Raw genomic sequence first — 23,255 nt, forward strand, 5'->3', positions numbered from 1 at the left:
TGAGACAAGTGGAGTGTGGGTCCTGGGAGCCTCCTCAGTGGGGAGTGTGGTCGATGTCCCGTGGCCTGGAGGGCCAGGTGATGACAGGGCGCCCACTAACCCTGGCCCCGTGGTCACTGCTGACCTTGCCTTGGGCAGGCCCAGAGGAGTAAGGGGCGGGTGGTGGAGGAGGGGGCCTGATTGGAAAGGACCCAAGAGAACAGGAGTGGATGGGGACACTGGTGTAGACGGGTCTTCTGCGTAACCCCCAGGGGGGCCCAGAGTCTCCTCTGGGAGGTAGAGTGAGGGGGGGCAGGCAGAACCGACTTGAATCTGTTCCCTCCCCCCCACCAAGCTACACACCAGGGCAGCTGTGCAGCCGGCCTCCCCGGGGTGCCGTCCCGCCCAGCCCCCCTCTGTCTCTCTATGCCCTGCGGTCACTTCCGAATTCGACCCCACCCTGTGGCCACAGCGGATTATCCTGGGATGGGCCTGACCCCCGGCCAATCGGAGGCCCTCCACACAATGTCAGGGCCTGGGGCTCCCCGGGCTGCCCCCAGTCTGGCTGTTCCCAAAAGGTGCAGGGGGATGCCAGGCAGCTGGAGGAGCCGTGTGCCCACTGCCAGGGAAGAGAGCGCGGTGACGTCGCAGGCCGAGAGAGAGGAGCGGAGGGCACCGCCTTTGGCTCCGCACAGCGACCATCACTCCTGGCCCTACAGGGTCACCTGCCTCCTCTGGGGGCTGGGCGGGCCGCATGTGGAGGGCACTGTGGGCTCTCTCCTGCCTCCCTCCCTCAGGGCAGGGGCAGGACCCTGGTTTCCCTCTCCAGTGCCCTCCGGGCTGCCCCGGGCACTCCCAGGCCTGTCCGCTGAAGGCAAGGACACCAGAGCCACAGGGCTTGCGATCATCAGTGAGTTTAATGCATCGTACGCAGGAAACTACATTGGCATATTTAAGACAAACACTTTTTCTCTATCCTCACTATGCACTGGACGGGCCTCCTTGGTCCAAGAAAACTAACAGTCTCGAGACACGTCGGCAGCTACCCCTCCCGGGTCCAACCTCTCATATCCTCCCATTACATTTTTCCAAAATTTAACTCAATCCATCCGAGAAGAAAAACCAACCAACAAAAAAGGGACCTGAAGACATCTGCATCGCGAGCCACGCGGTGACGCGTACTTGGCATAGAGAGTGACCGGCACAGGAGACGTGTGCCTCGCGCCGTTCACTCTGTTCATCAATAAAAGAATATAAAAATCTTGTTCAACCCAGTGTTGAGTGTATTAAAATAGATCTGTATCGTACAGCACAGTTTCTCCCGGAGTCGTGATAAGGACAGGAGGGGCCGTGGCCGTCTGCGGGAACCGGCCGCCTCCCCGCTCTGCTGCGTGCGTGTCTGTGGCCGTGGCCGTGTGCGACTCATGCACGCACGGTCAGTGCAAATCGGCACCATGTGATATGCTCGGGGTGGAGCCCGGCGGCTCCTGGACGCTCAGCTGTTGTGCTAAGTCCCTCGGACCGGAGAGGCTGGTGGGTGTGACGGGCCCGCGCGGCCCGACCCTGGGCGCAGGAGCCCTTGTGCCTCGGTGTGGGGGCTCCGCTCTGCCAAGGAGAGGAGACAGCAGGAGCAGGGGACTCTCATGTCCCCAAGGCCAAGCCCTCCCGAGGCCCCCGCCCTGTCCGCCTCCCCCGACCCTCCACCCCAGTTCCTAAAAACCTGGGTCCCTGCGGCCCGAGGGGAGGTCTGCCCACGCGTACCTGGAAGCAGAGGCCACTGTGAGCAGAAAGAGAAGTCACAAGTGTCCCCCTTCACATTAAATATCTTACAATAAAAACACCATACAAAAATGTAAAGTTATTTTTTGGCATAGTGTCTGTACTGGCAAGAAAAGAGGAGTGGAATACTTAGCGGCTTCGGAAGGAGAAAGTAAAAGGCTTCGGTCGTTAAGTTGAATGATTCAACCCAAAACAGAAGACCTGCCGGACGCCTCCCCCGCATGGCTGCAGCTCCCCCTTGCCCAAAAACTCCATGAGAAAAATGCATCGGCAGCAAAATGAGTCCAGGAGACCAGCGAAAGGACAGAGGCGAACCTCGAACCTCCAGGGAGGCTCGGAGACGGGGCGGAGGCCCCGGCAGGCCGACCCTGCGGGCCCTGCTGGGACAAGGCCTCAGAGAGGGTCTTTCAAGTTAAACAGCTGCAAGTCTTAACCCTAATAATACTGACGCCGGCGGTTTGGAAGGCGAGGGAGTGGCTGGGCCAGGCCCAGCCCCCGGAGGGCCTTCCAGCAGGGAGGGGCGTCGGGGAACTACCTAGACCTGCTACCCAGTTCTGCCCAACGCACAACCAACTACCTCTACTACTCAGCTACGTCCCTGCGCTCCCAGGGCTCCCTCCCGCCTGCAGGGCAGTGTGCCCGTCCCCTTCACGGTGCGGCCTCCCTCTCCGCGGGACAGCGCGAGGCCGTGGAGAGGGCTGGGCCCGGACGCCCAGGCCTGGGCAGCCCCCAGACGGTGGGGGTGGGGTGCGGGCTGACCGTGCGCCCTGGCGTGTGGCACCCCACCTGGCTCCCAGGTGTCCCCTCTGAACGCGAAGGCCACAGGGCCTACCGGCCCAGCTCCTTCTGCCTTCTCTCCTCTGTCTGTCTCTGGTATATTTTTGTCTGAAATTCATAGTGTTTATGAATTAAGGCCGACAGAACCCCCAGGTCATGTGAGCAGGGTTCCAGTAACTTTCCGTGGTGTGAAGACAGGTCCCTCGGGGTCAGTTGTGGCCCTGGGGGTGCTGGAGGGTGGGGTGCACAGCTGCCGCCGAGGGCTTGGTCCAGGGCCCGGCCAGCAGCGAGGCAGGGCTGGTGGTCGTCATGGCGACCTGGAGCATCTGCTCGCCCTGTATCAGTCTCAGGAGGGCCCGGAGGCGGTCCAGGGACGACTGGGTGCCCCTCTGGCGGGCCAGCAGGCTGGTCTTAAGCTCCAGGCATTTCTGTCGGAGAGAAGGTCAGAGAAGAGGTCTCAGAATCAGCGCCGCAGCGTCCTGGGTGGCCGCCCTCGCAGCCCTCGCTCTCACAGCCTCTGCCGTCCGCTCAGGGGCCCGGGAGAGACCAGGCCGGGGCCTCCGGAAACCCAGGCAGCAGTGGAAATGGAACTGCACAGCAGCTAGAGCCACAGGAGATGTCTGTTTTGGAGATCAGGGCTAAAAATGTGCTTACGCAGCACGTGGCAATGTGCCCCCCATGGCTGTGACACGACCACGTCCTCCTCCCAGCCAGCGGCCCCCGCTCCTCCTCCTCCTGCTGGCAGCTGCGGAAGACCTCGGCCTGCTGGCTGGCTTCCTCACCTCCTCGCGCCTCTGTGCTGCCCGGCCTCTCTGGCCCTCCGTGTCACCACAACAAGGTAAGGCAGTAAGGACTGAAGCCTGGTGTTGGACGTCCATCTGCTCCGGTTCAAACGCTGCCTGGGCAAACAGCAACCGCCCGGGACTGTTTCTAAAACTACTACAGGGTAACCACAAAGCCTCTTCACAGGGTTACTGAGAGTGTTAAATGAGATGCTGCATTTAAACAGCTTTGCCAGGGCCCAGCACTGCTGTCACCATCGCCATCACCACCACTGTCACCATCACCACTACCATCACCACGATCATTACCACCAGCAACGTCACCGTGATCACAAGCACCAGCACCATCACCACTGTCACCATCACCACTGCCATCACCATGATCATTATCACCAGCAACGTCACCGTGATCACAAGCACCAGCACCATCACCACTGTCACCATCACCACTGCCATCACCATGATCATTATCACCAGCAACGTCACCGTGATCACAAGCACCAGCACCACCATCATCATCACCATCACTGTCACCATCACCATGATCATTACCACTATTACTACCATCACCATCACCGTCACTGTGATCACCATCACCACCACAGTCATCACCATCACCACCACTGTCACCATCACCACTGCCATCACCACGATCATTACCACCAGCAACGTCACCGTGATCACAAGCACCAGCACCACCGTCATCATCACCATCACCACCACTGTCACCATCACCATGATCATTACCACTATTACTACCATCACCATCACCGTCACTGTGATCACCATCACCACCACAGTCATCACCACCATGACCTCCAACACTACCGTGATCACCAGGACCATCAGCACCACCATCATCATCACCTCCAACATCACCATCACCACCACTGTCACCATCACCACTGCCATCACCATGATCGTTACCACCATCATCACCACTATCACCATGATCACCATCACCACCACAGTCATCATCACATCATCACCATCACCACCAGCCATGTCACCATTACTGCCTCCAACATCAGCATCACCACCACTGTCACCATCACCACTGCCCATCACCATGATCATTACCACCATTACTACCATCATCACCACCATCACCTCCAACATCACCGTGATCACCAGCACCATCAGCACCTCCAACATCACATCATCATCGTCGTCACCACCACCACCACCATCGCCATCACCATAACCATCATCTTCATCATCTTGCTTATCACCACCCTATGGAGAAGGAATTACATTTGCTTTACACAAGAGAAAACTGATGTTCAAGGTCAGGGCCTTGCCAAGGTCAGAGAGCTGAGAAGAGGCAGAGCCAGGATGTTCTCAGTTGCTTGATAAACATCTGTTGAATGAGTCACAGAGCTGCCTTCTCCACCCACAGACTTGCTGAGGGATGCCTGGTGAGCCCGTCTTCTTCCTGGGCCTCAGTAACTCCACAATGAAGCTCTGGATCTACACCTGGTAATTCTACAGCTAGTACCCTGCTAAACCCGGGAGGACACCTTCACGGCCGAGGCCAGCCGGATCTACACCTGGGCTCTAAGGACACACTCCCCTGCCCCCCGCGCACCTTCACGGCCGAGGCCAGCCGCCGGTCCTGCTCCTCCAGCTGCTGGTGCTCGTTCTGCAGTTCGTTGCCTCGTTGCAGCAGCTTCTGCTTCTCCTCTTCTTTGACTAGGAGAGAGAGGCCCAGGCCCAGCGAGGAAGGCAGGTGAGCAGTGGCTGGGCCGTAGGGTGACCCGGAGAGGCGGAAGGAATGGAACCAAGGCCCAGGTCACTGTCCCTCCCTGCCCCCTCCCCCAACACCAAGCAGGAGTCAGTGGCTCTGGTCAAATGCTTGGGGACTGGAACTGCCTCCCCCGGCAGAACCTGCCCTGCATGCAGGGCCGTCCCAGGGGCCCTCTTCAGAGTGCTGGCCTGCAAGAGCCTGGACCCGTCCAGCCTCCCAAAGGCCCAGAGTGAACCCGGAGGCCAGGGTGGGGAGGATGGCGATGGAGAGCAGGCACCCTTCTCACCCACCAAGGACTCCTTACCTGTCTTGTGGGTGACATAGGAGTGCACAATGGCCAGCATCCCGGTCCAGGGCACACCCTCATCTTTCTTTAAGGCCTGTGGGGCAGACGGGGAAATGAGAAAGCGGGTAGGCCCTGGGACCTACTGGGACGGGCTGCACCTGGCTGTGTCATCCTGGGGGAGGCGCACCCTCTCCGAGCCACAGGTCCCTCCCCTGTGACCAGGGGATGGGGCCACACCTGCCTCATGGCCTGGCTCATGGAGGCTGCTCAATAAGATGAGGGTGGGAACCTTCTAGGTTTCTCTTCCCACTCATCACCAGGGCCTGGCACAAGGAGAGGCTCAAATACCTCCCCAGTGATTGAACAAACCACTTATCTTCTTCCCATGTCAAGCTTTACGCAGCGGCAGTATCATGGCCAATGAGGTTTTTCCAAAGCTTGATTAATGCTAATTGAAACCTTTCCCCATGTCCAGGGAACCTGGGTGCGGCCAGCCCCAGGCGAGCCAGGGACACGTGGAGAGACCCAGTGGGGGCCACCATTATGCTGAAGCAGGGGGCAGAATCTTGCTCAGTCTCCATATGCCCTCAAAAAGCTGTGACCCCCGGCCAGTCACAATACAGGGGCTGGTGGCCCCCACAGGGGACAGCCCCGCAGTGGCACCCAGCCCACCATATCTACCTTCCTTGGTCCCCCAGGATGGCGGAACTCACGGTGGCTAAAGCTTTCTGAATAAAGGGAGCTCCCCTGCGGTCCACAGTCACGCATGCCGCGGAAAAGCACCCTAGAACTAGCCTTGTGGCTGCTGTCACCCAGCCACAGAGGACTCACCTGGTGACATTTTCTCCCAGGTTGTTTATTCTGCAGTTATTCTCAGACAGCTGATTACAAATCATACAGCAGTGTAATCTGTATAGTTTGCAAAACCTGCTTTTTATTTTTATAACGTAATTGCACATAGTGGACAAGTCCCAAACAACATCACTGGTGTAATGCGTCATTTTCGATCGTTAGTTCTCGCTGAGCGCAGAGCTGGGACTTATTTAACCATTGGGTGCTGTTGAAAGTTAGACAGTTTCCATCTTTCCCTGGTGCAAATAAAGCGTGAGGGGCTTCTCCGAGCTTGACATTTTGTCCACATTGGGACATTTCCTTGGCCTGGATTCCCCAGAGCAAGACTGGGGTTGTAAAGAGGCCACATGGAGAGAAGGCGGCAGCTGGCGTCTAGTGGGTGGGGCCAGGGATGTTGCTAAATCTCACACTGCACGGGACGATGCCACCATCGGGGGTCATCCAGCCCAAATGCCAACGGCGCCAGGGCTGAAAGAGCCTGCACCGCACCCAAGCCCCACTTCTCACCCCTCCTCCGCCCTCCCCGTCTCTGCCCACAGTGCGGACGCCCGGGAAGCTGACGTCGTGGCCCATCAGGGCCCTGAGGTCCAGCATGAGGCCACACAGCCTCTGTACCTTCTGCTGGCACTTGGGGCACACCCACGTGCCCTTGGGCGCCGTCTTGAGGGGGGGGTCCAGGCAGCTGAGGTGGTAGGCCCCCGGGCAGGTGCCGCAGGGCTGCAGGTTGGCCCCTTGCTTACAGGCGGCACAGTGGTCCTCGTGGGTGATCTCGTTCTGGAAGAGAAGGGGGAGCAGGTGGGCCACCCGGGGCTGGGCCCAGGCAGCTGCTGTTCCGACCCCCTTGAAGCCGCTCTCCTGCCAACGTTTCTCAGCAGCTCTAGGGAGAGAGCGCCAAGCCCTGGAGGGTGACAGTACGGGGACAGGCCTGGGCCCCAGGAGAAGGAGCTGCCTGACGTACAGGATTCCAGAGCACCGGCCAGGCCACATCTACCAGGGGCTGGGGTCACTGAGCGTTGGAGTCAGGCACAATGTGATTCCAGTGTCCCGGTCCTTCCGTGCTAAGACCTGACTTGGGTGTGGGTGACGGGAAGGCTGTCCTGCTGTGGCACGGGCGACTGTCCCCTGCAGGGTCCTTGTTGTACCACATTCTGGGTGTGGGGCCCAGCCTCGGCTCGCACTGCCTCTGGGACAAGATGCTGCGTTCCCTGTTCCCTGGCAGCGCCTCCTCAACTCCCCTTAGCAGCACATCGGTCTAACCTGAGACCCCATGTCCGGGGGCGTTACTGCCTCCTCCCCAGTTCCCACGTGTGTGATGGGATTACAACACCCCCCACAGGCTGCTGGGAGACTCAACAGGACAAAGCACTTAAGTGCCGCACTCACACCAGCTCCTCGCAGGAGCACAGCAAAGGGCAGCTTCGCCCTTTCCTGGGGACGAGAGAATGTCAAATGTCCCTTCTACAGAGTCATCATCACTTGGTCATTCAGTCTCTACTTACACACCTCCGGGGACGGGCAGCTCACTAGCTGTATGGCCAGCCTGCTGCACTGTGGGCAGCTCTGACTGCGAGTGAGGCCAGGGTTTCACAACCCCACACTTCCCACGACCTGCAAAATCTGAACGATTTCCCACCGCTCAACGGAAACCCTTCTCCTGCAAGTTACATCTGTTCTCCATGTGTCCACAGCACCTTCCAACTTTACAGTTGGGAAAGATCAGAGGGCTCTCATCTGCGATGGCCCGTGTGACAAGGATGCTGGATGTCCCTGAAGGAGGGAGCAGCACGCTCAGATGAGGCCTCAGAGACGCCCATCTACAGCCTTCGTTTCAGTGCAAAGGCCCAGGGAGGGTGAGGCAGTTGTCTGAGGTCACAGAGCAAGCTGGAGGGGGAGTCAGAGTCTCCTGCCTGGAAGCCAAGGCCCCTCCAGGACTGTTGGGGCAGGGCTCAGCTCAAGGTGGCTCCTGTCCCCATGCCTGCCCTGGCTGAGCACAGGGTGTCTGTGAACAAACCTTGCTGTGCCCAGCAGCACCCCCTGTGCCACGGCAGGAACACAACACGGCTACCCGGAGTTGGAATCACCTGTCGCTTCCTTGAGGTTTGACCACTACAACCACGCAGGGACTAGAAAATTCTTTTAGAACTGGATCAGAAATTTAGTAAAGAAAAACGCAGAATAAATTCTGAGGCCATGTCCACGAGTGAGGTCATGACTAGCCAATGTCCTGGGAAGCTGGGACGAGGTGTGTGGGGGCTGGGCGGTCTCGGGATCACAGAACTGTGGTGTGTGGGGTGAGACCCTGGGGATTACCAAGTCCAGTCCCTTTAGGGGTGGGCAACAGAGGACCAGAGAGGGCCAGTTCTGCCCGGGGTCACACAATGAGGCCAGCTGGCATCCAACTGGCTGCTTCTGGTCAGGCCTTTGTGGCCCGCCCAGGTTCCTGCGTCCCCAGCACCGAGCAAGGAAGGCGCCTGTTTGAACCTGTGCCCTGAGCCCTGAGCAACGCCCGACTCTGCCCGGCAGGCTGGGAAGCAGACGGCGTGCTGTGCAAAGTTCTTGGCACCAAGGTGGACCCCAAAGGCTTTCTGCTCCACTCCAGGGCCCCTCCCCTCTTTCCGAGAGTGACCCTCCTGGACTGTACTGAAAACATGCCCCCCCCCCCAGGTGTGAAGACAGAGGGGACACATACCTTCCAGCAGGGGTCCTCATTGGCTAGCACAGGGAAGAAGGGCGGAGAACGTGTTAGTGGGAATTGGAGGAGCACAAATCAGGACTGGAGTCCACGAGGCCTCATGTAGCAGGGGCTCTTGCCCCAGGGCATGACGGGAGTATCCCAAGGTGACACCTGGGACCTCATCCCAGATCATCATGTGAGTATCACAAGGACCCCATCCTATGATGCCTGAGTTCTCACCCCAGAGCATGATGTGAGTACCCCAAGGCCCCCATCCCATGATGTCTGAGTTCTCACCCCAGGGCATGATGGGAGTATCCCAAGATCCCAATGATGCCTGATTTTCACCTGAGAGCATGATGTGAATCCCACAAGTTCCCATGATACCTAGGGTCTCACCCCAAGGCATGATGGGAATATCCCAAGGCCCTAGTGATGCCTGGTTTTCACCTGAGAGCATGATGTGAATCCCACAAGTTCCCATAGCACCTAGGGTCTCACCCCAGAGCATGATGGGACTATGGGTTTCTGCTCTGGGAACAGGCTCTTCTGAGGCCTCTGAGTTCACATGGTGGCAGTGAGCTGCCCAGTGGAGGGAAGCATAGCTCCAGGGACCCCATCAAAGTGACTTATTTTCAACTCTTTTTCAGCTACAATCCACTCTCATGCTAGCAAATGATGTCAAACCATATATTTTAATGATCACAAAAATGATTTTCCGTTCAGGTTCTGGGTCAGACCCATCCAATGCTATCCGGTGGGAAGAGCAGGTCCTGTGTCTGCACAGAAACCGACAGCTCACCAGGTGCTGTCATGCTCCCCTGTCACTGTCCCCGCTGAGAAGCAGGTGGCTACAGACCATTTTATAGATCAGCAAACCAAGGCCCAGGGAGGAACGGTGACTTGTTGAAAGCTACACAGAATCCCAAGAAGCCAGTAGTCACTTCCTGCTCTTAGGACCATTTATATTTTTTTAAGTGAAAAGAACATACGGCCTCCTGCTGCTGGCTGTGCTCAGGACTGGCTGCCCCAAAGCCGTGCAGGGCAGGGAGGGGCCGAGCAAACTTGAGGGAGGCCTCAGGCTGGCCTAGCCTGCAGAGCCGGGGCCACCTGCTGAAGATCTGGCCCAACGCCCTGTCGTACAGGCAGAGCCCAGGGCCAGAAGGGAAGATCCAGCCCTGGTCACACAGCCAGGCAGAGGCAGAGCCGGGCTGGGAGTCCGGGACTCCCAGGCGCAGGTCGTGCTCTCAATGCCCAGAGCGGGGACACGGGGTGGTGAGACGTGGGCCGAGAAGCTCCAGCCCAGCCGTGTGGGGGAGGAGAGAGAGAGGCTCTCTCCAGGGCTGTCTGGAGGGCAGGCAGCACCTGGGCGGGCCCCTTGGGCAGAGGCCACAGGCTGCAGATGGAGGTGTGAGGAGGAGCGGGAGGTAGGAGGCTCCTCCCAGCACAGCGTCCTCTCCCTCCGCCCAGGTGAGTCCTGTGCTGGGTGCGCCCCGCCCTGCCCAGGCCCAGGGGTGCAGGACCAGCCAGAGCCAACTCTGCCCCGGCCCTGGAGCACCTGTGGCAGGAGCCACGGGCCGTGGCTGGTGCTTACCTCTCGCTGTGAGGAACAGGGGGTTGTTGAGATAGTTGGAGGCCAGCCGCTTCCTCTGCAGGGGACAGAAAACAACACACCCCGTCATCTGGAGTCTCTCAGCTAGGCCACCCTGACCCTGGACCCAACCCAAGGCAGGCTCCCTGCCCAGGCGCCAGACTCCAGCCGGACACCCCCTGCCAGAGGCAGAGACAGGGCCCAGGGACGGCAGGGGCAGGGAGGGAAGTCAGCGAAGGCTGAGGACAACGACCTCTGCTCCCCTGGGTTTACTTCAGGAAGGACACGTTAGCGATTCCCAAGGTGGGCAAACCAGTGACAAAGCTACGCCGCACTCTCCGTCTGCCTCCTGCATGTTCTTCCTCAACTGGTTCTGCAGTGAGGCAGGCAGATGGGACCGTTACAGATTCACTCCCTAGGAGCCCACTTCTTGGCATGTGGCCCACAGCGTCACACGTAGATGAAGGGGTCTGGTTCATTCCAGAAGGGCGGCTTTAGTCCTGGCTTTGGCAACCACAGGCCACACCCGTTCAGACCTTGATGGTTCTAAGTGGCTTTGGCTGTGACAGGAAGATGGTTCTAGAATTGTGTGACTGGACTTAAAACCATCTCTTTCGATGTGGTCAGGCTGTGTTCAGGGCCAAGAGAGGGACCAGTGGAAGGAAGGGCCCCCCTGGGGTTACGTGCTCGTCCAAGGCTCAAGGTCACGGGGCCTTGAGTTCACTTGCATAGGCCGTCTCTGGCCCTGGCCACGGACGAGGGTGATGCTTCACCCGCACACACAGCAGTGGACAGTTCCATTAACGAACAAATCAAAGGGGATGGGGCCCCTACTGTGTACAGAGAATACGCCATTTCCCTGGGCAGAGGTTGAGAAAAACCTCGATGACATTCTTAGGAAAGAGCCCAGTTTGGGGACAAGGCCTGCTCAGAAGGTCAAGGAGGAGGTGAATGGTACGAAGTGGCCCACGTGGGGTATGCCCTCGGAACAGAGTTGGGGGATGGACGCTGAGGAAAGGTGTGGACAGGCTGACAAAGCTGGAAGACGCCCCGTGGGTGGGCCTCTGCCGGGACAGGGCAGCCGCAGGGCTGGAACGGGAGACTGTGCCTCCCAGCGGAGTTCAAGTTCACAAGACACGGATTCTGGACAACTGGCCCGGACTAACCAACACCCTGGGGAGGTGAAACAGCATTTTCTCCATCTTTCCTCCAGATCTTATAGACTCCGAGTCTGGAACGTGCCACGCACTGGCCTCTGGGGACATATACATCGTTTCACCCAGGACAGCTGTCCCAGGCTTTGGATTTCAGGCCCTAAGGAAATGGCCTCCATCCCAGGGAAGATTCCAGGGTGCTGCCCCTAGGAAAGCCCTGAGCCTCTGAGAAAAATGCCCCGATGGACTCTGTAGAGCTGGCTTTTAGGGAGGTGAGGTTGAGATTTTAAGCTAAGAATTCTGGACTTTACCAGGGCAGGAAGATTTCATTCCCAATTCGTTTTCTCCCTGGGAACATGCTAATGGGAGGGGCCAGGTGCTCAGGCATCCTCAGGTCCCAGCCCTGAATTACTGGACTGTCCCTGGTCACCACCTGTCGGGCTGCAGTGGACAGAGGGGGTGGCCCATAGTTTGGGATGGGACCTAGATCAGGGAATTTCTTGCCTTGGAGGTTAATTTTTACGTCCTATTTCACTTGTTTCAAAACTGTGGGGGGGTGGGGGGAACTGCACGCTGCCCACCAGCAGCCCTGGGGGACACAGAGGAAGTGGGTTTGGAGCAGGGGCCTCCCGTGAAGGAGGAGCACACGCAGGGGGCCACAGGCTCAGGGCAAATCACAGCGGGCGCGTCAGCCACAGCCTCGGTCCCCTGGCTCCACACCCGGGGACTTCAGTGAGAGTCACGGCCGCCCCCTCCCTCCTACTCGGGGATGGACGCCCCAGATGGGCGTGTGGGAGAAGGAACCGGCCTCTCCTAGCCCAGCCCAGCCCCTTCTGGGCCTTTCTCTCTGGGGCCGGCCGGTTCCACGCCGTGCACGTCCTGAGCTGACCGGACAGGCTCTAGACGAGCCCGGGCATCCAGCCCTGCCTGTGACGGGGATTCGCCTGTCCTTTCAGGGTGCAGAGCCGGGAGGCCAGTGCGCGCACATCTAAAACACACTCCCAGCAGCTCGTATTAGGGACACGACTGACATTTTCATCCCCTGCACCTTCTGTCAGCGGACTCTGAACTCCGGAGGGGAAGAAAGAGATTACTGACAGTCACTCCTGGGCCCTGCCGCCGGGAGGGGACGAAGGAGGCAATTAGGAAAGAGAGCAGGGGGGCCCCAGGGACCCCCCAGAGGCTGCGCACTCAGGCGCCTCCCCCCTCGGTGGCACGGCTGGCGGGTCCCCACCTCGGTCTCCAGGAGGCCGCTGTAGGCAGGGTTGGCTGTGCTTCTTCTCTTCCGCTCCTGCCGCTTGCTCTGTATTTCTAGGAAGACACAGACACAGCGGTTACTGGACCCTTCCCCGTGCTGGAAACCCCGCACGCTTCCTCACCAGGCCCTGGCACCACCGTCCCCTCCTGCTCCGAAGCCTGTCTGGCCAGCAGCCGTGCACAGAGTGGCCCGGGGTGGGCCAGGGCCTCCAGGAACCCCTCCGTCCATGACAGGGCAGCCCGGTGACCTTGGGCTGAACGGCGGATCGGGGGAGGACGGCAGATTCCCAGAATCCAGGGACCCACTCTCAGCACGGGGTCCTCCTTGGGTGTCACTATCTGGCTCACGGCCGTTTCTTGGGACAGCAGATGCCCCTGGTCAGATGCGTCCTGGCTGTGCGGCAGTGTGAGGCCCCGGGAGACCAGGTGCGTCTGCTCCCAGGCAGCCTCCGCCAGCACGAGCCTCCGCCAGGAAGCCTGGCCCGGGAGCCTGGCGGGCTCCGCCTCGCGCGGGTGGGAATGGGAACGTGCCCCACACACACCAACAGCGTCTTCCTTTCCTTCCTTCTCTCCTTTCGCTTTGGCCGCCAGGCCCCGCCTCTCTGTGCGCGGCCGCTGGGGTTACTTGCTAATCTCCACCGCTTGCACCTGTTTTGCTTTTTACACCTTTTCAGGTTTACCCAGTGTGTTTCCCGTAAGGCACCTCAGACCCTCTGTGGAAGACAGGGTCCAAATAAACAAATACTCAGGGCATCAGGGCAGGGGGACGGGGAGAGGTTTTCCCAGCGAGCGCTGTTTGCAAAGACAGCGACAATCACATCAGGAAAGCGCTTTCCTCTTACTCCCCATAGCGACCTGCCCGGTTGAGGGTGCGGATCTCCTGCTGCAGAGGAGGAAACCAAGACGAGGGAAGGACCTGCCCACGTCACCCAGCCGGTAAGTAGCACCAGCCAGACATGGACATGAACGTGAGACTTCCGTTCCCAGCGCCACACGCTGCCTCCGGGGGTGCAGTCGGAGCTTACGCAGCCCTCCACGGCAGGCTGACGGTGGGCTCCTCACGCAGGAAGCTCGGAGAACACCCCACCCTGCACGCGAGAAGCAAGCGAGGTGGGTGCAGGGCTGCTCTGGGGGGTCCCCTGCACACCCAGGGGGCGGGGCTGGCAGGCTGGGCCTCCTCCCTGTCGCGCCCCACCCACGGCTGTGCCCCGGCTGCTGCCAGGGAGCAAGAGGGACCAGGGGCACGACGGGAGGAGGCTCCCCGCACAGGGTGTGCTGGGCTCACTCTGCTCCAGCCTGGCCCTGACACGTGTGTGCCCTCGCCGGGTCCCTTCCCGTCCCTGGGCTTCGGTCACTCAACTGCTCCGAGAGAACCTCTACCTTAAAGACTGCTAGTGCCTCGGGCGCTGTGGGAGCTCAGTTCATTCCCTTCCTTCCCTCACTTTTTAGGAGGAAATGAAAATCAGTCTACCTTCCCGCACCCAGAGTCCCTTGGGTTTTCACTTTATAGAGCAGCTCTAGCAGGTGAGGTGGGTGTGGTGGGAGCCGGAGTCCTGGATCCCAACCTGGGCCTGACAGCCACTGGCTGTGTGACCCTGGGCAAGTGAATTGACCTCTCTGGCCTCAGCTCCCCACGTGTGCAATGAGGGGTCTGGTTTCAGTGCTTTCCAGCCCTGGGCGTCTACGTGATGCTCACAGCTCACTTGCAGTCGCTCTTGCCATTCTGTGAAAGTTCTGGGCTCATCTGCAATCACCCTCAGCAGCTAAGCCAAATGGCACCTCCACAGTCACGCTGGCTGGCTGCTCACGTAACTAACGCTCTGACTTTGCCACGTCTGGTGACAGATGTCAAGTCCGCAAGCCAGTCTGACGGTTGGGGAGGTGGCAGCTAATCACACTCATGCCGTGCTCAGCTGGGGGCCCGGCCCTGCTCTGGGTGCTTCACAACAATCCCGCAAGGAAGGTTCGGTTATTGTCCCATTTTACAGATTAAGAACCCGAGGCCCATGAAATTAAGTAACTTGCCCACGCTTCAGTGGTTAGGAAATGGCCAAAGTGGGCAGCCTGCCTCTTGTCACTTCACTGAGCTGCCTCCAGTGCGAGGACAGGGAACCCACAGGGTCCCTCTCCTGAAACAAGAAAGTACCACGATGGGTTCTGTGCAGCCGTGGAGCCCGGGAGCGTGTGGCAGTTTCCCTGTCTTGTTTGTCTTTGACGACAACCAACCTCTGGCACTTGGGGCAGATGCCCAGAAGGTGGTTCACACCTGGAGGCTGCCATCTGTCCGGGGACATCCTGAGACCCCCCGCGGCCGTGCGATGCCACGCTCTACCCCCAAGGACTGCTGTGTGCTGCCGAAGCCCCACCGTCCTCTGGGCCAGCCCCAGTCCCGCCTGGCGCGCCGGGTCCTTACCTTCCAGGTGTTCTGTGGTAACCAGGCCTAGCGCTACCATGAAGGCGATTTTCTGAGGGAAGGAAACAGAGAAGCGTCAACACGGTCGTCAGTGTTCGCTCGTGCACGCACTCAACAGATACTCCTGCGGCAGGTGGGGGGCCACACCTCGTGGGTGACCCAACCACGACGGCCCCCAACTCCAGAGGCCAAGTCAGTCTCTGAGAAACACCAGGCGACTGGGACCCCAGTCAGAGACCACCCACGGCTCCGTTTAGAGGGCTCCTCGGAAATGCTGCATAAACGCAGTTTTCAAACGTACTTTAAAGACCTAATGGGCACACAGTTGGGCTCATCACAATCACTGGTTCGTAACACATTCGCACCGTCAGGCCTTTCCTGGCTCGCTTTTGTTTATTGAATAATCAGTTGGTCACTCATGAACCCACTAATGAACTCAAAACCTGAAACGTGACCAGCGAGTTGAGCGTCTTTTCGTTCCTCCCTCATCTCGTTCCTTCCCCCTCCCCCGACGGCAACCCTGCTCCGGAGTTTCGTAACTACCGTTCCCTTGGAGTTCGGTACACACGCCCGTATTTCACCACCGTGGATGTGCACCTGGATAGGACAGTGCTCAGGAAAAAGGTCGCGCTCCTGTACTGTGTACAGAGCTCACTGTGGTTCTGTCCATTCGACATTCTTTGTGATGGGAGGCACAACTCTACGATGGCCCCGAGACCCCACTGCTTGGTGTAACCGCCCCATGATCCCCTTCCCTTGGATCCGGGCAGGCCAGAGAATGCCACGGGGTCAGGTTACGTTACACGGCAGAGGTGACAGGGCCACTCCTGAGACAGATTATGTTAAATATGACCCTTGCAGCTGACCGAGTGGGACTCTTCTGTGGGCCTTGAAAGAGAACCACGCGTTCTGCAGCCCCCACACTGTAAGAGGGCTGTCCCACCACCTAACCCGGGGCCTGGCACAGCGCCGGTGCTTGACAAACACATGCTGAATTAATCCCATTTCTTCGACTGTGGTTTGACTTGCAAGTATATTTTCCCAGTTTGTGTTTTTATCTTTGGACTTACGGGGCTGGCTTATTTTTTTCAGAACAGTTTTAGATTTACAGGGAAGTTGCAAGACTAATTCACCCAGTTCTGTTGTCAACTACAGTACCGTAGTCACAGCTAAAGAACCAATGTTGACACATAATTAACTAAAACCCGTATGTTATTTGGATTTCCTTCGTTTCTATCTAACGTCCTTTGTCTGTCTCAGGACATGACAGTTAGTCGCTGCATCTCCTTAGGCTCTGGCTGGGAGAGTTTCTCAGATTCCCTTGTACTCGATGGCCCGGACGGTCCTGGTCCGGGATTCTGTGGAATGTTCCTCAGCTGGGACTTGTCTGGTGTTTCTCTCACAAGTGGACGAGGGCTGTGGTCTGCGGGAGGACGGCTTCAGAGGTAAGGTGCCTTCGCATGTCACGTCAAGGGCACAGGCCACCAGCCTGACTCCTTGCCGTGGGCGCTGACCTTGGTCACGGCTGTGTGCCAAGTCTCTCCACCGCGAAGTGGCTCCCCCGCCCCTCACCGCGCTCCTTGGGCAGAAGCCGCCGTGCACAGCTCACACTGTCTGAGCTGGGCACCAGGCACCAGGCCCCAGGGGGCTGCGCTGTTCGGTTTTGTGGCCTCACAGATTTAAAAATACATATATGTATGTTGTAAAATTTATCAGTATTTTCTTTTGCAGTGTTTGGATTTTTGAATCCTGGCTAGAGACGCTAAGGTTATCAAATAATTTGTTTTATTTTAGTACCTACAGTTTTACTTTTTACCTTTACATTCTTGGTCCATTTGGAGTTTATCCTGGTGTACACGGGGTGAAGCGTGGATTTGTTTTTTTCCAAGTGGCTACCCACGGGTGCCAATGCCATTAGTTGAAAATTCCATCTCTCCACTCTTCACTGAAGGAGCCACTTTAATCATATACTAAATTATCGCATATATTTGGGTCTATTTCTGGGTCTTCTGTTTTGTTCCTTGAATCTGCCTCTCCGGGAGCTGCTGCCATGCTTCCCGCCGGAGGCCGAGCGGCGAATGTGTACACCTGGAGGCCAGAACCCCTGCGCGCTTCCTTGGCTCCTCCTGCCCATCTTTTCACATGAAATTTAGAAACCACCTCAGGTAGTTCTGAGAACGCGAGAATCAGTTGGGAGACTTGCTGGGATGTTAACATCATAAACTAACTTAGGGCATAATGACGATTTTCCACTATTAAATTTTCCTATGTAAAACTGTGATGCAACTCTCTGTTCTTGTTTTCTTCTTCTTTTTTTTTTGTCTTAAGGGATTTAAAATTTTTCCTCAAACAGGTATTGAATATTTTTACGTTTATTTCTAGGCATTTAACCTAGTTGCTGCTATCATAAATTGAGTTGTGTATAAAGCTTCTCACAGGCTGCCGGGCGTCTCTACAGAGATCAGTGATGTCTGTACATTAATTTTACACCCAGCCGCCACGCCGAATTCTCTAATTGTCTGAGTAGGTTTTTTTTTTTTTTTAAATCAATTCTCTTGGATTTTTTAGATAGTCGCAAATACTGCTTTACGCCTTTCCAATTTTTACTTCTGTAGTGTTAAAAACAGTTCTCCTTCATTTGTCAGCTTTAAATAATATTCTCCGATTCGTTTAGCACCTCAGCCGCTAGAGATGCGACGATCACTAGGCCTCCCACCTCCCTTCCCTCCTCCACTCTCTAGTCTTTTATTCGATACTGGAACATATAATATTGAAATTCTACTCTGACATCATTATCCTGTTTCCGCTTTACTCTGCAGTTAAATATACCTGAAGCTCATCATTATCCTGTTTCCGCTTTACTTTGCAGTTAAATATACCTGCAGCTCACCCAGGGCTGGTACCGAGGTCGCCCCGGTTGTGCCTTGGGCGTCTGGGGTTGGCCCCGGTCGTATCTCGTGACCGGCTCGGGGAGCGACGTTGCCAGGGCTCTTGGCAGACGGAGAACTTTACCTGTAGCCCTCCGACGTGGAGGGCCGCTGGGCTGGATACAAAACCCTGGCTCCTCCTCCCTGCCCTGCCGCCTTGTAGACGCTGCTCTCCCGCACCGCGAGCCGCACCGCGAGCCGAGCGCAGCTGCGCAGTCGGACCCCAGCTTTTACCCGCTTCCCTCTGAGCCGACCCGACTCGGTTTCTTCGCCTGGACGCCGACAGGACTCTTTCATTTCCACCAACAGTAACTTTCCTGGGGGGAAACACCTGCCCCCGGACACACACCACTTTCCCCGTCCCCAGGGTGTCCTTCCAAGGTGTAGGTTAAAGTCATCTTTTGTTTCAGAACGTTTCTCGTGAGTTATATTTTTAAAAGGGAAGCATCACCACTCCACGAACAGAGGGGTCATCAAATCCAATGCTGGGAGACACGCAGTCCCCCGAACGCGAGATGGCGCAGTGGCCGAGGCAGCTGCGGCGCTGCCTGACTGGGAATTCGGGGGTCGCCCGGCAGCCCGGCCACTCAGCGCCACTCAGCGCCAGTCCGGCTGCGGTTTGGTGCCACCTGGTTGAAATGCCACCGCTGAGCCCTGCAGCCACCTCCACGGCGGCAGGGACTCCAGGACGCCCCGCGCAGCTGGCAGCCGTCGTGAAGGGGCAAGCCTGGGCTGGGAGGACACTGGGAACGTGGGCACCATGCTCTGGCCCCGGCTTCCCCACGCCACCGTCTTCCAGGGACGTTAGCATCACCGCAGGACGTTACGGCAAAGCTTTACCGCATTCACGCTGCTCCGTTGCTCTGGCTCCCCTCACGGAAGCCTCCCACTATGTGTCTGTTGTATCCGCTTTGCTTTGTCTCCTGTCGGTCACCACTTTCTAAAACTTAAAAACTCATTTATTTTAAAAATTTGTGCACTTTTCTCACTTCTGCCTCTCCTGTCCCCGACCGTGTCTTCCGCTGCGTCTACGGTGGCCGGTGCTCATGGGTTAAGTGTCTGCCTCTGTGTGCTTTTATTATCTTTCCTGAATGGCTCCTGCTCACGCTTCGTTCCCTCCAGCACTTTGGCTATTTCTTTCTTTCCTAAACCCTTGCGTTTCGGCTCTGTGGTTTCCTTCTTAGTGCTGATCGTTTAAGTATTTTTTTTTAAAAGTTCATAGTAGAATATAGGATATTTTTTCTAGTGAGTGAGTATTCTTTATCCCATGATAAAAATTGCTTCTCCTTCCTGTGTTTTTCCTTATGTCATCTTTATTTTGATGTTACGCCAGATCCGTTTCTTTGTGAAACATAATTAACTGAGTTGAACTTTCCTGGACCAGCTATTTGCAGCAGGTGGGAAAGGGTCTAACTACACTGGCCTTCAGAGACAACTCAAACGCTTCCCCCTCTCCTGCCAAGTGAACTGACTGCACTCTTCAAATGCGGTGCCCCAGCGGGATTCTCTGTTCAATGAGGCCTCCCCTGCCCCTCCAGCAAGGTCCAGGAGGGACTGTCTCTGTTCCTGGCTGCTTGGCAGACTGTGGAGGCGCGTCTTGGCTGGTGCTTTCTGAGACCTGCCGGCGCCAGACACTCCGTCTTCCTGCACGTTCTCTCTTGACATTCTCGTGGTCCCAGTTTTTGCCTGACGCAGCCCTGTCTAACCTGAGTCCAGCTCACAGACACCCTTCATTCTGCACCTGGAGATGCGCTTCTGCTCTTTAGGGAGCGTACGCGGCTGCTGTTTCCTGCGACCCGCAGCCCCCGGCCCCCTTGGCAGGCGCCCACACCCTTCCTTGCCACTGCTCCCTGCATGGCCGTCTCCCTGCGTGGCTCTGACCCTCTCCCACCCCCCAACCCGACACGCATTGCCCAGTCTGTACATGCTTTGCTCGAGTTTGAAATTCACAAGATGAAAAAAAATTTCTGCGGCTCAGTATCACTCTGCGGGGTGCATGGAGTTTCATGCTTATGGGGCTCCCCATTCACGCTGGGAAGCTCAACCAGGGCTTTTTGCCTGCGTGATCGAGTAGTTTCTTTCCGACACGTTGTGTTCAAAACTGCGTTTTGCAGATCTGTCAAATATGCCTTATAATTCTGCTATCTACACCTCTCAAAGCTATGTTGTTACAGGGCACGTACATTTGTGACTGCTGAATTATCCCAGTGGATATTCCTTTAGTATTTACATTAATATGACTTTTCCATTCCTCTCCTCTCAACCTTTTGTGGCTTTGTATTTAGGTGTGTCTCTTACAAAAACAACACGCAACTGCATTTTGCTGTTTTTAAGTCTGTTTTCATTTCCCTGTTTAAGAATAGAAACTTATTTCATTTGTATTTATTATGGTTAGAGATGTTTGGACTTATTTCCTCCATTTCATTTTGTATTTTCAGTTTCTCATCTTTTTTTTTTCTTTTTTCCTCATTTCCTGTCGTCTTGAAAAAAAAAGTCCCACATTCCCTCTTTTCCTCTGCTGATTTAGAAATTACAGGTGGCATTTTATTCTTTTTCCTGATTCGGCTACATGTTCCGAGCATATGTTCTTAACCACACGTTTTTCTAATGAAGTCTAAGGTCATTTAATCTTTCCACCTTTCTCCTTGACATCACACTCACTGGTCTTAGCAGGTTCTAACTCCCCCTAAAACATCCCCTCCGACCAGTTTGTTATTGTTGCCTAGAATTTTCCTTTTATCTATTTTGAAAAACAAACGAGTATTTTTCACAGTCTATACTCAAATAAATTCACCTGTCATGTAACAGTTTCTGCGCTCACAGTTGTTTCTTAAACCCAATTGCCTGTCTCCTTGTCTTCTTGCTAAAGCACAGTTCTGGTAAGGATGGTCTGTGGGTGATAAAACTCAGTCTTTCTATGTGTAAAATGACTTTATTTTGCCCTTGCTCTTGAAAAGCAGCTCGCTGGGGCGACGGCAGGTGTTTTGTCCGTTGTCTCTGGCTGCCGCAGCGGCGACACACCCACAGCACACGTCGCCCCCCGTGGGTGATCCCTGTGTTTGCCCAGGTACTTTTCACGATTTTCTCCCTACCTTTGACATAGGTTTCTAGCCTCCTAGATCTACTTTAATTAATCCTGCCTGACAGATGGAGTCTACTTTTGCTCTAAGAACTGAAACTGATGCTCTTCAATTCTGGAACATTCTTCCAGCACTGCTTCTCCACGCTTCCCCTCACCCTCTCTCTTCTGCCGAACGCCCCACGGGATGAAAGCGGACGTTTCCTCACTTTCCTTCGGCCTCACTTGCTCCCACGTGATTCTTCCTTCACGTGTCTGCACCTGAGCCCACGGCGCCCTAGTCCACAGCACTGATTACCTCCGTGCCGCCGTCTAGTCAATTTTAAAGTTTATCCAATCACCACGTTTCTCATGATCAGATTTTCAAATTTTTATATTCATTTAACCTTGTTTTATTTCAATTTTTTGCTTCATTATTCCTTATTTATTTCTAGATATTACTTTATTTCTTTGAGCATCCTAAACACACTTATTTAAAAGCTGTTGCTAGAGGATTTCACAAAATTAAGTTTATCTTGAATAAATCCATGCTCCAAACGTTGGTTTGACCAATTGCCGTCTCTGGCGCTAGATCTCATGTGTTTCAGGATTCTGTCTAGACTCATTTGGGCACAACTTCTTTGTCACCTTTCTCTCCCTTCCTTGCAGCAAGTCCGCAGCTGCCTTGGTGCTGCCCCCTCCCAGGTGCAGCTGCGGCCCAGGGCACAGCGTGGCCCACAGACGAGCAGAGGCAGTTCAGCTCTGGCCCCAAACCTGACCCCTAGTCAGCCTGACCAAAGGCAGCGCAGCACGGACCCCAGGTCCTGAGGCCAGATGGCCTGGGTGCGGCTCCAGCTCTGATGGCCACTGTGTCTGGACCTCAGTGTCCTCGTCTGTACAGTGGGCTGACAATGGCCCGTGGCGCAGAGGCTGCTCCCTGTGAGTGCCCTGGCCGGCAGCACACGCTCTTCTAGGCGGCCGCTATCACGTCTGTGTTCCTCACATGGGCCTTCCATGACATCCACACGTCACTCCAGGGCTCTGGTACATGTGACGTCCCCTTCTGCCGTACCTCCCGTGCCGTCCAGCACTGCTCCAGGCAGCCACCGGGCTGGCCTCCCCCGCATGCGCCCTGCACAGGCAGGCGGAACGCACCATGGCCCTGGGACCAGTGCTGTGGCCGAGCCTGACAGATGCCAATCCACGCACCTTCCCGAATCCACGCCCCTCCCACAGACCCCGGGCTCCTGGCGGCCGCTGCTCTGGCTCAAGTGCTCTTAACACAGACGTGTTGCTGACAGGCTCGAAGGCCGGCAGGTCTGTGCAACACAGCTCTTCTCGGTCCTCTTTTAAAAGAAACTTTAATAGGGATTTTTACACCAGGATGTGTTGCAATTGCAAATTCTATTTAAGTCATCACACATATTTACACTAATTATGTAGTTAGACGTAATTATACTAATTGTATAAATGCACAATGATTGACTAAGATACACTTTGAGAGAACAAAGAGAATCCACCCAGAAAACCTTCCCAAATGCTGAGGGTGCAGCTAAACCCCAGGGGAGGACAGAGGGTGCTCATGGGAGCCGTGGGCTGAGAGCCGGCCCAGGCCCCGCCGTGCACACAGCAGGTGCTCAGACTTGGCCAGTGGACCTGACTGTCTCTCTTCAGACAGTTGTGCCTGGGCCCATAGAGGAGACGTGGTTGACAAAGCAGCCTCGTTTAGTGGCTCATTGACTTTATTGGCTTTTTGGACATGTCAAAGCACAATAAATCAAGCCACTCTCCTGCTCAAAAGTATTCCACAGCTCCCTAGTACCTAAGGAGTAAAGTGCTACCTCAGCAGCCCGCATTCAGGCCTTCCAAGACCAGGTCCTGACGTCTGTCTGAACCCCACGTCTAGACATTCTCGGGCACATACGCCACCTGCGGCCCGACAGGACAGCGGACCTTTCTGTGCCTTCCACTGCCACGCC

General features: G+C 56.3%; 1 protein-coding gene and 1 pseudogene across 3 annotated transcripts in view; one reads left to right on the plus strand and one right to left on the minus strand.

Annotated features, from left to right (window-relative positions):
* Positions 1 to 2,288: 2,288 nt before the first annotated feature.
* PHF21B (PHD finger protein 21B) overlaps positions 2,289 to 23,255 on the minus strand; it is a 94,196-nt gene continuing 73,229 nt past the window's right edge. For all 3 annotated transcript variants that reach the window (XM_069490828.1, XM_069490827.1, XM_069490829.1), the window contains 8 exons: positions 15,292 to 15,343; positions 12,856 to 12,932; positions 10,471 to 10,525; positions 8,892 to 8,914; positions 6,818 to 6,976; positions 5,369 to 5,444; positions 4,906 to 5,009; positions 2,289 to 2,963 (listed from right to left, as the gene is read on the minus strand). In XM_069490828.1, the coding sequence (XP_069346929.1) occupies positions 2,745 to 2,963; positions 4,906 to 5,009; positions 5,369 to 5,444; positions 6,818 to 6,976; positions 8,892 to 8,914; positions 10,471 to 10,525; positions 12,856 to 12,932; positions 15,292 to 15,343 (765 nt within the window). In that variant the 3' untranslated portion in view covers positions 2,289 to 2,744. The remainder of the gene's footprint in view (positions 2,964 to 4,905; positions 5,010 to 5,368; positions 5,445 to 6,817; positions 6,977 to 8,891; positions 8,915 to 10,470; positions 10,526 to 12,855; positions 12,933 to 15,291; positions 15,344 to 23,255) is intronic.
* On the plus strand, positions 5,742 to 5,823 carry LOC138397648 (U4 spliceosomal RNA; annotated as a pseudogene).

The sequence above is a fragment of the Eulemur rufifrons genome, chromosome 16 (genome assembly GCF_041146395.1).
Source record: "Eulemur rufifrons isolate Redbay chromosome 16, OSU_ERuf_1, whole genome shotgun sequence".
Classification (NCBI taxonomy): Eukaryota; Metazoa; Chordata; class Mammalia; order Primates; family Lemuridae; genus Eulemur; species Eulemur rufifrons.